At 48.1% G+C, this 14239-nt stretch overlaps 1 protein-coding gene across 1 annotated transcript; it reads right to left on the bottom strand.

Moving 5' to 3' along the window:
- Positions 1-7568: 7568 nt before the first annotated feature.
- On the bottom strand, positions 7569-9189 carry Pnma2 (PNMA family member 2). The gene has a single exon (XM_051160751.1). It carries the CDS (start codon positions 9122-9124, stop codon positions 8030-8032), a length of 1095 nt encoding a protein of 364 aa, XP_051016708.1. The 5' UTR covers positions 9125-9189; the 3' UTR covers positions 7569-8029.
- Positions 9190-14239: the final 5050 nt, after the last annotated feature.

Raw genomic sequence — 14239 nt, 5'->3', positions numbered from 1 at the left:
CTACAGAACGGCTCCTCCCTTTCTCCTGCATCTAAATCAAAGAGAGAGTGTCTTTTGTACCTCACCTGAACCAGAAACATCCCAGAAAGGGAATTCTGGGTGTGGTGGAACACAGTGGTAGAGCAATGGTATCCATTAATTATACTGTAATTATTTAAAATATCTTTAAATGAAAAGATGTTCTTGTCGCTCTGTCCCCCATTGAACAAATTCTTTAAAAAAAAAAAAAGACTATAAAATATTTAACAGGTGTGGGGGGCAGTGGTGGCGCACGCCTTTAACCCCAGCACTTGGGAGGCAGAGGCAGGCAGATCTCTATGGGTTCAAAGCCAGCCTGGTCTACAGAGTGAGTTCCAGGGCAGGCACAGCTATACAGAGAAATCCTATCTCGAAAAACCAAAACACACACAGGCGCACACGCACGCGCACACACCAGGCTAGAGAGATGGCTCAGTAGTCAAGAGTGTTTGCAACTCTTGGAAAGGACTCAAGTTCAGTTCCCAGCACCCACATTGAGCAGCTTAGGTATCTGACACCCTCCTCTAGCCTCTGTAGGCAATGCACTTATGTGCACATGCCTGTCCACATAGACAAACACAAGGAAACAAAGGCAAACAAGATTTAAAAAAAAACATACACACAAATAAACAAACAAGAATTTAAAAACATACACACACATATACGTAACATAAACATATATATTTGATTACGCACACGCACATAATAGAGAAGCTGGGGGCTGTTGCTCAGTAATAGGGTGCTTACCTAGCATGTATGATGTCTTAAGTTCCATCCTTATAGTACCAAAAAAAAAAATGAGATATTAAAGAAAAACTGAAACTTTGGCATACATTTCTATGCTTAAGTATATTCATGAGAGACATATGACAAAGACCAGGACTGCGGTGTAGCTGAGAGTTGTGAAGGCCTAAGTCTTATACCCAGCATTAAAAAACAAAAACAAAAACAAACAAAAAACCAAAACCAGACAAGGAACAATCAGAAAAAGTGGAAATGAAGTAGTGTGTTAATTATAAGCCAGATGAAAGGGAAGACAGGATAGAACTAAGAACGGCAGTTAGTGCAGTGAAGATGAAGATGGTAAAACAGCGAAAGCTGATTCCCCACAAAACATCAACAAAATATCTAAACTTATGTAATATATGAAGAGAGAGAGAGAAATATTCAGAATGGAAATGGAAACCATAACCATAAAGCACTAATATTTTAAAACAAGAAAAGGAAACTGACAAATTTATGCCTTTTCATTTGAAAGCCTGTATAAATGGAAAAACAGAACTCTGGATGATTAAAATTGATCCCAGAGGAAATGAGAAATGCTGAATGGTCCAATACTCATTAAAAAAAACTATCCATTCTGTAGGCAGGCTTCCTCTCAGTGCCCAGGTCTTCCCCTGGCAAGCACCTCCATATTCTCCCAGCCTCAGATGACTCTGAAGGCATGTTTGCACTGAATCCTGACTGAGCTAGCTGATAGTCCCCTATATCTTGTGGCTTAATAGCATTATTGCCCATCTTTTGCTTGCATGTGGTATCAGCAGTTAATTCTACCATCTTTCCTCTATGTAAATATCATTTTCTTATAGCTGCTTCCGGGGTTCTTTATTTGTATATGCAGGTGGGTGGGTGAGTGCCACAGCAGGCATGTGAGCATCTGAGGGCAGCTTGCTGGAGAAGTAGGCTACCTGTGGGTTCTGGGGATTGAACTCGGGTCACCCGGCTTGTTGGCAAGCACCCTTCCTTGCTGAGTCATCTCGCCAGCCCTATCCTTACATTTTATTCGCATCATTTGCTTCTGATGCCAATAGTAAATGCCAGCGGCACTCTATATGTTGGGGTAAGTAGCAAGTGTGGTCTCTGTCTCTCTTCCTTTTTTAAATTTGTACTTTGATTTGTTATTGATGTGTGTGTATGGTGTGTGTAGGGGCACTCATGCCACAGTGTATGTGTGGGGCTCAGAGGACAACTCTGTGGACTTGGATCTCTTTTTCTATCCTGAGTTCTAAGGACCGAGCGCAGGTTGTCAGGCTCGTGTGGAACTCACTTTACTCACGGAGACATCTCAATGGCCCCTGCATCACCTCTTATTCTTTAATGCATATCAATTCCCATCCCTCTTTCTGGCAGGGCGTGCGTGCTTTTTCCATGTCAAGATGCCCAGCTTAGGTACATACAACCTGCCCACTCCAGAAAAACAGCCCAGCCCCCTCCTGGTGAAGAGAAAACAGCTGTGCCAACCTTCCTTCTTGAACTGAAGGTTCAAAATTGAGCCAAAATATGTTCGTTGGAATACGTTTTATTTGATTTTGAAAGACTTATTTGTTTTTATCTTTGTCTGTGTATGTGTATTTTGCCTGCATTTTTGTGTGTACACCATGTGTGTGCAGTGACCTCCAAGGCCAGAAGATGGCAGCAGATACCCTGAAACTGAAGTTAACAAATGGTTGTGAGGGGCCACATGGATGCTGGAAACCGAACCTGAGACGTCTGAGACGAAGCCCTCTTAACTGTTGAGACATCTTTCCAGGCCGTCAATAACCTTGAAGCATGAAAGAGCTTGTGGACAGGCCCAGACTCCGTGATTCACTGATCTGGTTTCACTGTCTTTCTTTTGTTTAATAACAATATAAAATGGACTTTTGTGGCAGTTATTTGTTCAAGAAAGCTTTTATTTTGGTAATTAAGCTTGTTGGGAAAGACCTATGGAGACTGGGAGAGACCTGCCCAGGAGATACCATATGGAGGAAGGGGAGGTCTGGGCAGGGCAGGGGAAGGAATATCTTCCCTTCCTGTGGTGCCTCTCACGGTGGCTGCCAGCCACAGCCCAGCACATCCCACTACACAGTTGTTAGCTACAACCATCCCTCCCCCATGGAAGTGCTCCCTTTAAGGGGAGGTAGGGTGGCTGGGGAAAGCCTCAGCTGCTGTTGAAAAAAGCCCAGGCAGCTAATGAGCAGTCCCAGCTGGTGCACTGAAAGCAAGGCAGAAACCTGACACCTTTCCTTACAGGGACATATCTTTGGGTTTGTGCTCCTGGATTTTCACAAATCTTTATTAAGATGTCCAGCTGGGATGTCAAAGAGCATTTGGGCACAAAAGGAGCAATGTCACAGAGGTCTGGACCAGGACAACTTTACAACTTTCTTCTTTGGTTCTCTCTCTCTCTCTCTCTCTCTCTCTCTCTCTCTCTCTCTCTCTCTCTCTCTCTCTCTCTCTCTCTATGTTTGTGTGGTGTACCTGCCATGTTATGCATATGAAAGTCACAGGACAACTTGCAGGTTCTTTCCTTCCATCATGTGCATTCTGGGCATTGAACTAAGATCATCAGGCTTGTTAGCAAATGCCTTTTGCCATCTCTGTAGGCCCAGAGACGATGCTGGTGGAGCCCATTTGCCAGCACTTGTTTGTGTTGGATCCTCCTTCCTTGTGTCTGTTTCAGGCTTAGTCCCTTCCCAGCAGCAGCTTCTGACCCTCCTGCCTTGCTCCTGGCTCACAGCACACAGCTTAGGCTCCTTTCCCTCCCCCTGCCCCCTTTGGATAACACTCATCCAGATGATTAGGTCTAAGTAGATGGTGGGTGATGAGGCAGAGGAATGAACACACACCAAAAAGAAATGAATGCCCTAAATGATATGGAGGGCACAGGAATGCTACTAACACCTTACAGGCCTTCTTGGGGGGTGGGGTGGGGGGTGCAGAGCAGCTTTTTACTGGGGTTACAAGGGCTGCAGAACACTGGAAGAAAGACTAGGGTACCATTAAAGATGTGGGTGACAGGCATTCAGTCAAGACTCTGCTGGTCTTGGCCACTTGTCTAGCAAACCATGGGATGTCCAGAAGATCGGCTGAATATCATAGACATTTGATCAAGTTGACGATAGCTTTGCATTTGGGTTGGGAAGCAGAAGCCAGCAGGATGCTCAGGCGTGAGTAGCTGATGCAGATGTGGAGATCAGATGACATCTGTGTTCTGAAACATGCAGGAATCTGGTGACCTGGCCTGCAGTTTGCACCAGGAACACCAACTGGAAAGAAAAGCGCTCTCCAGCAATGGTTCAAGAATCTTGGATTGGGGTTGGGTGTGGTGGCACACGCCTTTAATCCCAGCACTTGGGAGGCCAAGGCAGGTGGATCGCTGTGAGTTTGAAGCCAGCCTGGTCTACAAAGCAAGTCCATGACTGCCAAGGCTACACAGAGAAACCCAGTCTTGGGGGGAAAAAAGGGGGGGGAAAAAGAATCTTGGATTGCTCCATCCTTAAGGGTTGGGAGTGGGGATAGGGCATGAAATAAGAGTCCTTCCTGGGGGGATTTTGCTTAATGATGGGAGCAGAGCATCCCTTGGGGATTGGTCACAGTGTGCCTAACACAGTATGAAATGCTCTCCTAATGTACTCCAGAGAAGTGAAGAGACTTTAAAGTCTCCAAAGGCAAGAGACAATTTCTCCATATAAATTTACACAGAAAAGCTGACTCTAGGCCCGAATGCAGGTCACCTTTCAGTCCTTCACTCTTGGCAGAATACAGGCTGGAGAACTGATCTGGGCTTTTACTTTTCTGATCTGCATCTGGTCTTGTGCATTTAATAGGGAAATCAACGATGGGTGAGAGGAGCTCTGTCTTGTCCCTGGGGATACCTCCCAAGTACTTACTCTAGCCCTCTGCTCTCAGGTGGGTTTTTTTCTTTTCTTTTCTTTTTGACCTAGAAAAGTTCAAGACCTTTGTCTTTAGTTTGATTTCTTTTTCTTAAAGTTTTATTCTTCCTTCCTTCATTTGAGACAGAGTTTCTCTGTGTAGTTTTGGCTGTTCTGTAACTCACTGTGTGGACCAGGCTGGCCTTGAACTCAGAGACCCATTTGCCTCTGCCTCCCAGAGTGCTGGGATCAAAGGTGTGCACCACCCCCTTCTCACCCCATCCCTGGCTTAACGGTGTATTTGAATGTATGTATGAATACCATGTGTGTTCTGGTATCCTGAGAGGCCAGAAGAAGATGCTAGAATCCCTGGAGGTGGAGCTTCAGGTACTTATGAAGCCACCAGATGTAGATGCTGGAAACAGCTCTGGTCCTCTGGAAGGTCAACAGGTGTTCTTAACCACAGAGCCACCTCTCCAGACCCTATAGTTTGATCGGCTTTTGTTCTTAGTAATGGGGTTCCTTCAAACAATCTCTCAGGCATATAGGAAGCAGAAAATAACTCAGTATTTCACTAACTCAGATTTATTTCGTAACTTCACAGTGGTAACACTTAACTTTTAGTCTGTTGATAAGTGACAGTGGTGAGGCCATTACCAGGAACACAGCGCCACACGAAATCAGGACGTAATGGTCAGCAATGACAGTCACATCACTGTGGTGGGACAGTGTTGAGAAACATAGTTCAGAAAGATAAATCATCACAAGTGACAACCTTTTAAAAATGTTTTAAAAAAACACAACTTCTCATTCTTCAACTAAATGAACCCACAACATGGAGGAACAGGTTATCAGTCCAAAGTCAGGTAACAGTCACCAAGCACTAGTGGAATGCTTATCCCAGATGTGGAGGACACCTAGTGCACACTTGCTTCCAGAGCTAAAACAAACGCTTCCCAACTGCAGGAGCATCGTGACAGGAATGGAAGGAAGTCTGTTACATCTTTTCTTGTTTCCACACAGCGAGAACAGCCAGGAGGGCATGCATTGAGCAGACAACAACTATCACAAAACCACGAAGATCCTCGTGTTTGGAAGTTCCAGACGTCACTTGAAGTGTTTGAAGGACACTCCATGCCATCCAATCCCAAAGCCAGCACACAGCGATCTACCCTGAGGCTGGACATTGGCTGTTCCTGAGCTCTGCCTCACGTGTAGCTAAGCGGTGTTTGTTTACAGTGTCCTGGTGCATCTGGCCTGGCACACACACTTACAAGACGCTACAGCTTTTCAGGTTTATTCACAATTACTGGGTGTTTGGGATATGCCCGGCAATGCCAGCTGGGAGCTATGTTCCACAGCAAATGGGTCAGTCTGGAAACAAAAGCAAACTCCTATGCTGAGACTTGGTCATCAGCACACTTGAGACTCCCTGCTGCTGTGTTTGAGGTCTAAGGAGTTTAAAATGCATTTGCTTGGAAATCAGTCCTCTACAGAACTAAGCGAGCACGTCTGAATGGCACATAGATAGCAGAAGGTGGATCCCTAAAGTCTTCTTGTTCTGGATTTCTGTCTAGTTATCACTTCTGAGCATTTTGATGTTGAGACTATTTAATTAATTTAACTTTTGCTTCTTTCTCTTTATGAAGAGTACCACAAGCAACCCCCACCCTCTCACACACATATGATGCACGCACACACCCACCCTATAAAGAGTACACTGCTGCACACATTAAGTGGTATATATATTTCACATAAGTTGTTTTTTTAAAAAATAAGGTCAATTCATTATTCTATGGTATGAGTAAACATTGGTCTACTTGGTGTGGTTTTTTTAAGTTACATGTATTTATTTATTTATTTGTGTGTGTGTGTGTGATGACTGCTTGCAGGGGTTGGTTCTCTCCTTCCACCATGGGGGTTCTGGGGATCAAAGCTGCCGGGAAGAGGGAGACAGAGCAGAGGAAGAGAGAAAGCTCTAACCCGTTTTGAGTTAGGTAGAGGTTTAGCAAGCGGCCACGTGGAAAGAGTGAAAAAGCCCAAAGTACTAAAGAATGAATGCATACTTAGGTTTGGGCCAGCAGTCAAAAGAAAAAGCGAAAAAAATTATATTTCAAAGAGACTCTACAGTGACTGCACAGACAACAGGGACCCTGGAAAGGAAACATACAAGATCTCGTTAAGGGGATATTTATTCCTCCCATCTCCTTAGCGTGGAGTTAGGTGAATCTGCCTTCCTGGGGGGCAGTCCATTAACCAGGTGATGGGCCTGCCCGACTGGACACCTTGTTCTGGTTAGCTTGGAATGTTAGGTTTCTGCTTAGGCAAGACGTAGATTCCATTCTTCTGACCAGAAGGCAATAGTTTTCTCTTAATGAGCCTCAGAAAAGCCCTGATCAAGGCTACTATGAATTCCTTCCTCTGTTGAGGTAACTTTAAAAATCATTTAGGGGATGGACTAAAGTTGGGAGACATATATAAGTCATTTTACAATGAAAATCTGTAGATGGAATTCTAAAGCTACCCACAAAGGAACTGTATCAGGCTGAAGTTCCAGTCCCACCCTCAAGTGTAGCACAAAGGCAATGACAGGAAACCAGGGTTCCTTTGTAGCATCCATGGCTCAGAGGACCAGGGACGCTCTTGGACTGCCCCTGAACTGCCTAGCCAGCTTCTTTTCTTTCTTTCTAAGTATTTATTTATTTTATTTTATGTGTGTGGTCTGCATGTACGTATGTGCACCACATACATGTGTGCAGTACCCAAAGAGACCAGAAGAAGGCGTTGGATCCCCTGCAACTGGAGCTATAGACAGTTGTGAGCCACCGTGTGGGTGTTGGGGTCTGAGCTCCTCTGCTAGAACAGCAAGTGCACCTAACAGCTGGGCGTCTCTCCAGCCCCTGCCTAGATGATTCCCAGCTCCTGTTCACATCACCACCCCCTCTGAAGAGGTTGGCAAGCAATCTGACCAACCGAGCTGTCTGTCTGACCCTGGTATGCTTAAAGGAACCTAAAGTACGAAGTTTTAGGTGTTTTTAAGAGCTCGGTCTTGTAGTTATTAACAATCTACTTAGAGTCCACCAAACTTCAGGCATTTTTTTTTTTCTCAGATAGTAAACTTGAGATGGAGCTCCAGTGGAGGTACATTCCTCCCAGGACTCGAACTTGGGAGGCTGAGTCAGGAAGAGTGCAAGCTCAAGGCCAGCCAGGGCTATAAGGCAAGGCCCTGTCAAAACAAAAGAGAAAAGAGAAAAGACTCTGTCCTAAAGCTTGACTTCAATCCTGCGTATTACAGAGGAGTCCACTCTAACGGGATTAGCCTTGTCAAGCCTTGTCCCTATGCCCAGCAGGGCACAAAAGGAGTGGAGGTGTGTCTCTCAGTTGTTCCTTGAATTGTCCCAGCGGCCATAGCCCTGCCTCTCCCCTGGCTCCTCCCTGCTCTCATGCTCAAAGTAAGCCTCTTCTTCCTCTTCCTCCCGTATGACCTTCATCAGCTCCAAAAAGGTAGGTAGCGGGCACTGATCCTTCAGCTCCCGGAGGCGGCACCACAGAACATTGCTGAGCTCGGCCCCAGCCATGACCTGCTCCAGGCGTACCTGGTCAGCAATGTTCCGTGGGATGGCCCGTTTGTCTACGGCTCTGCGGAGCAGAGTTTCCAGCCGTAGCACGTAGGCTGAGATTTTCTCCCCTTCTTGCTGATAGGTCTTTAGGTATCTTACCTGTGAGCTCCTACGGCTCTCCAGGCTCCCAAACACCTGCTTAAAGGCCTCCAGACACCCTTCCGCGCTGATGGAAGGGTCGTCTGCCTGCACTATGTGCATAAGATCCAGGGCAGGGCCACGGAGGGTCTCCATCACCCACTTTTTCTTTTCTGCCTCCGGGAGGGGCCACTCTTTGGCTATCTCAGTGGCCTGTTCCAACCAGACCTCGAAGGGCTCCTCGTCTGGGGCAGTTTCTGTGCTTCCAGAGAATACTTTGAGCTTAGAGTACCTCACAGGCAGCAGAGGCCTTGGGGCATGAAGCATTGCCTGCCCCACCAAGTGGGCCAGTAACTCAGGGGACATGCAAGGTGTGGTAGCCGGAGACACTCCCTCATGCTTAAGGGCTCGGAACATCCCTGCAATCGTCTGTCCTTCTTTTTCTAGAAAGAGTTTCAATCTTTGGACAAATTCAGTGTCCTGATTAGGGGTCTTAAAGATCACTTTCCAGACACCCCCTTTTCCCTGTACCTCACTGGGGACCACAGACATATCTGTGTCCTCCGGGAGTTCTAGTAAGACAGCACTGGTGTTGTCTTGCTTCTGGAATATCTTGCCTAGTAGCCGGAAGCTGCGCACGCACGTCAGCGCCTCCTGCAGGGCCGTCTGGATCTCCGGCTCACCACAGTCCGCCGCTATGCCGGTCACCACCAAGGACTTCTGCTCATCCACACTCAGGATCTTGCACCACTCCTCCAACAACGCCACTGCCATCGTCCCAGGACGTGCTGTTTGCACTTAGTCCCGGCCTGGCTCACTCCCAAAGCAGCTCAAAGCCTTTTATCCAGTAGCCACAGCAAGGTTGATGGGTCCTGCAGGGTGGGTGGGGAGGGCTGCGGTTACCAGCCCTGTGGACCTGCAGTGGGCTTGCTGCTGTTTCTGAGGGCCGTAGGCAGCTGTGTGGTGCTGACTCTTGTCACTGCGAGGCACCTGGAACAACTGCTTTCCCCACCACCTCCTGGTTTCGGTCACTTCACCTCTCTCTAGTCAGTGGGGGAGGAAGCTTCCACTCTAGAACCCAAAACTCTGTGGAGGCACACAGCAAGATGGTGAGGCTCGTTTTCACTACACAGCCCTCTTCCTGCCAGCATGTACCCACATGCTAGTTTGGGATGGAACAGTGAGAGTGGACCAAAAGCTCTGACTCCCACTGTGCTTTACTGTTCTTCCACCCCTTCCCCCCTTGGGACCACCTACAGTCAAATCTTTCCATCCCAATGCACCATCACTGGGCAGGTTTCAAGACCTTTCCCATTCAAAAGATGAGATTAGGAGATGTGGTTAAATACCTGTTTATGTGATCCAGAATGTTCCTCAAGAATCAAGGAGCCATGTATTCAGCTTCCAGCTCAGGAAGGTGTCAGTCACCACCTCTATACAACAGTGTGAATGGGTCTTAACTTCAGCCAAGTCAAGCTGTCCTGTGGCACACAAGCATGGCTAATGTGTCTTTAGGCCTAAAATCTAGTAGTAAAGATGAATACACACTACAAATATAACATTTCACTAAAGGATGGGAAAAGATGACAGTCCTGCACAATTTAATGCAACATCTTAAACAAGATAGTGTTGCCACACTTCTTTGCAGAAAAAGCTCACCTCCTTTGGAGGATGCCCCCCAGTTTGCAGAACGCTTGCCTAGCACACATGTAGGAAACCACATAGACTGGGCATGGTGGTACATGCCTATAATCTCAGCACTCAAGAGGTGGAGGCAGGAGGATCAGGAGTTAAAGATCGTTCTTGGCCACATATGGAGTTTGAGGCCAGCCTGGGCTACATGAGAACTGTCTGTGAAGATGATCCCAGAGGATAACAGGGTTGAAATCAATCTGGGATACATAGAGAAATCTTATCCCAAAGGTAAAAGATGAGCCAGGCACAGTGGCGCACGCCTGTAATCCCAGCTCTCTGGGAGGCAGAAGCAGGTGAATCTCTATGAGTTCGAGGCTATCTTGATCTACAAAGTGAGACCAGGACAGTCAAGGCTACACAGAGAAACCCTGTCTCAATCAAAACAAAACACAACAAAAGCCTAAAAGAAAGATGGCATTAAAAAAATCTAAACAGAATCATTCAAATATTTAAAAAACAATTAAAGATGGGCATAACCAAGAAAAAAATCAAACCTCAGAAAAAATGAGTGCACATTGGAGTTACAAATCAGTCCTCTCTTGTGTCTAGCCAGGCTTTTCAAAGGTCACACATAGTAAGTTACCAAACCAACTGTTTCTGTGGTGCTTTGGATGAGAATGGGCCCCCTAAGCCAATGTATTCAAATGCTTGGTCCTTGGTCAGTGGAACTGTTCCGGAAGGATTTTGAAAGAAGTATGTCACTGGGGGTGGGCTCTGAGATTTCAAAAGTTCACACCACTGCCACTGTCAATGACTGTGTCTTGTCCCTGTGGATCAGATGTAAGCTCTCAGCTAACTGTTCCAGCACCGTGCCTGTCTGTCTGCTGCCATACTCCCAGCCATGATGGTCATGGACTCGCCCTCTGAAACCGTAAGCACCCATTAAATGTTCTCTTCTGTAAGTTGCCTTGGTCACCACAGCGTTTTGTCACAGAAATAGAAAAGTTACTAAGACATTTGAATTTGACATTGTCATTTAAATTTGACTGGGCCATTGAGGAAAAAGGCAAAAAGCAGAAAATACATCCACTGCAAAGTGAAGTGTCCACCAAGCAGCTTGATCTGCAGAGCTAGGAAGACCTAAGAAGGTAAAAGGGAGTGGTCCCAGGGACAGCAGGGTCCCTTGGCCATAGGGATGCTTTCAGAGAAGCAGCGTAGGCAGTTCCCAATTGGCTGAACATCACAGAGCGTGCTTAGGCAAACTAAGATAGCCTTGACAAGACCAGACCACGCATTCTCATGGGGCCACTGTGGTATGCCAACTGAATTGTAATTTGGTGCTTGAAGGTGCCTCTCAGAGACTTGTAGCCAGCGTGTAGGATGCTGCAGCCATTTCCCCTGGGCCTGAACGTTTCCTATCATTGTGAAAGAGGTCATATGCCACAGAGGCTGGCTCTAAGTATGGCAGCAGCTGCCACAGGAGCACCTACAGTCTTCCTAGAAGATGCTGAAGGCTGTTGCACTGTGCCAGAACCAGGAGGGCAAGGTGCCACCTCACCCTGTGCCTGGCAGCATGGAGGCCCAGAACTTCAGACCAATCCAGGCCTGAGGTTTCCTTGTAAAATATGGGAGTGAACTTCCTCCCCTTGGAGTGTTTGGAAGAATCAGAACTAAGAATTTAGCTTAGTTGGTAGAGTGCTTGCCACCATGCACGGAGCCCTCTGTCAGGTCCCCAGCATTTTATAAGCCAGGCAGAGTGACATATGCCCATCACCCCAGCACATAAATGGTTAAAGTAGGAAGATGAGACGTTCAGTTGCCTTGGCTACATAGGGAGTTTGAGGCCAGCCTGGGGTTACATACAGGGTTTTGTCTCCAAACGAACAAAAAAACAAACAAAAAGCACTGAATGCTAGGTCTGCAGAAAAACTGTCATGGTAAAATCCACTAGGCTTTGAGGTCTTTCACCCAATAGTAATTGCACCTACAAGGAATGGTCTTCAATAATAATAATAATTTTTAAAAAGGCACAGGTTTGGTTCTTAGCACCCACATGGCTTATAACCATCTGTAACTTCAATTCCAGGGAATCTGAAACTTTCTTCTGGGCTTCAGTGGCCCCAGGCACATGCGTAGTACATGTACATACATTCAAGCAGAATACTTATATGCATAAAATGAAAACAACAGCAACACCAACAAAAATTCAAGACGCCAAGTGAAGCACCCTTGATGTATAACGGGACTACAGGGAAATGTTTGCCTGTGGGAGAATGCAAGGATTTCGTATTTTTCTCACATAAAGGGGACCCATGGGGATAGCCCGTTAAAGGAACCAGGCTCTAGGGTCAAAGACCCTAATGGAATTGCTGGGTGCTTCAACTAGACACATGACCTTGGGCATAAAACCTCCTAAACCCCTGGCCTAACTTGGAAGGCAGGGATGATGAAAGCTCTCATCTCAGGGCTTTGGTGAAGCACTGGTCGTTCCTGTGGAAGCTTTATATTAAAAAACGCCAAGCACAGCAGGTGCTAATGTCCATAGACCCTCCTCACACAGAGCCCTCTCAGCTCCTATGGGGTTGTGTGTGTGTGTGTGTGTGCGCGCGCGCGCGCGCGCCCGCGGAAGCTGTGACCCCATCCATCAAACTGTCTCTGGAAACTGGGGGCGTTGGCCTCAGCATGCAATCCTTCCCGAAGCAAAAGCTGACAATGGGACTGATTTCTTGGTCACACCGCCCTGTGAGAACTAGCTGCAGCAAACCGCCTCTCAAAGACCAAACCCATTCTCCTCGTGAGCATGCTCAGATCTCCCTCCAGAGCCCCTAAAGGATAGGCAACACTTCCGCAGGCTTCAGCCACTCTGGAAAAACAAGAGGGGTTTAAATCCACCCAAGGTAGGTGTGAAGAAGCAAGGAAAGGCTCAAGACGAGAGTGTTGGCTGGAAAAGCCTCCAACCAGGCGCCTGTGGCTGAGCCGAATGCACGCGAGAACGCACACTCCAAATCCGCACACACTTTGCGCACACTACGCAGCATGTAATCCTCCCCTAAACCGCGATCTCCCTCTACCCTCCAAGCAAACCGCCCTAGAGAAGGAGCATCTGGCAACCGCAGGGCTCTGGCGCAGTGTGCAACAGGGCGGAGAGCTAGGCGGGGCGCCTTGAAAGCAAGATGAGTCTGGGATGTGCTTCAGTTTGCTTAGTCCCCGACCATTTTGAGTAGGGATGATGGTCATATCTCTCTCTCTCTCTCTCTCTCTCTCTCTCTCTCGTCTCCTCTCTTCTCTCCTCTCTCCTCTCTCGCTCTCTCTCTCTCTCTCTCTCTCTCTCTCTCTCTCTCTCTCTCCCTCTCTCTGTGTGTGTGTGTGTGTAGGAGTGGAAGATACCAAATTCCGACCCTCCTAGACCTTTCCTGGGGCAATGTTGAAGGTACCCCTATCTTTGCTGAGGCCCTGTCTGCAGCCTGCATTCTTTGCTATGCTCCCATGCACCGCAGGCTTGCGGCTTTCTCCGGGTCGTCCTTTCCACTCGCTACGCCCCTCTGCTTCTCGCCCCCGCCATGTTGTGAGCCCCACCTTCCAACCACAGCGGCTGCAAGGCTTTTCCCTTTGCTCCCTGCAGTCTGCGCCTCCCGCCCCCAGGTCCGGAGCAAACTGAAACATTGGTGTTGGATACTTGGGTATCCCAACTAGTCCTTGCTGTTTCCAGGGTAGCCCCTCCCCGGCGTCCTAGCATCCCAGAGCCTGCAGGCTTGACCCTTGGCTCCCACAACCCTCAGCCTTCACCTGGAATCAAGGGAGCTCCAGGGCCACCTTAGCAATGGAGCAAGGCAGGTGGAGGAGAGGGACTCAGGGCCAGGGTCTGAGCCCTCGGGTCCTAGCCCAGCTGTAGCTGTCGGACACTCACCCTGGCGCGGAGAGCGGTCTGCCAGGCGGCCGCCGCGCGTCCATTAGAGGGTGGAGTGGCCGCTTCACTTCCGGAGCGCGGGCTTCAGGCGCCCCCCACCCCCTGTACCCTCCCTTCTCTGTCTCCTCCTTCTGGGTCCCCTCCCTGCTGATCGCGCGTTCTGCCCGCCTCGCCCCGCCCCGCGCTGCCGGGAATTGGCATCCTCTGCCGCAGCGACTGCCCGCCCAGTTCCAACTTTGCCGCTCGCTTGTAGGTGGCGTGGCGGCGCCGGGGGGCGTGGGCAGGGAGGGAGAAAGCCGGGTCAGGAGGAGGGACCGCGAGGGGTGGGTCGCCGGCTCTCTAGTCTT

Source organism: Acomys russatus, chromosome 18 (assembly GCF_903995435.1).
Source record: "Acomys russatus chromosome 18, mAcoRus1.1, whole genome shotgun sequence".
NCBI lineage: Eukaryota > Metazoa > Chordata > Mammalia > Rodentia > Muridae > Acomys > Acomys russatus.
This window is presented reverse-complemented; position numbering and strand designations above follow the sequence as displayed.

What these genes read in the sequence shown, in the direction of transcription:
- Pnma2 (XM_051160751.1), bottom strand. Translation starts at nt 9,124, where the DNA reads ATGGCAGTGGCGTTGTTGGAGGAGTGGTGCAAGATCCTGAGTGTGGAT.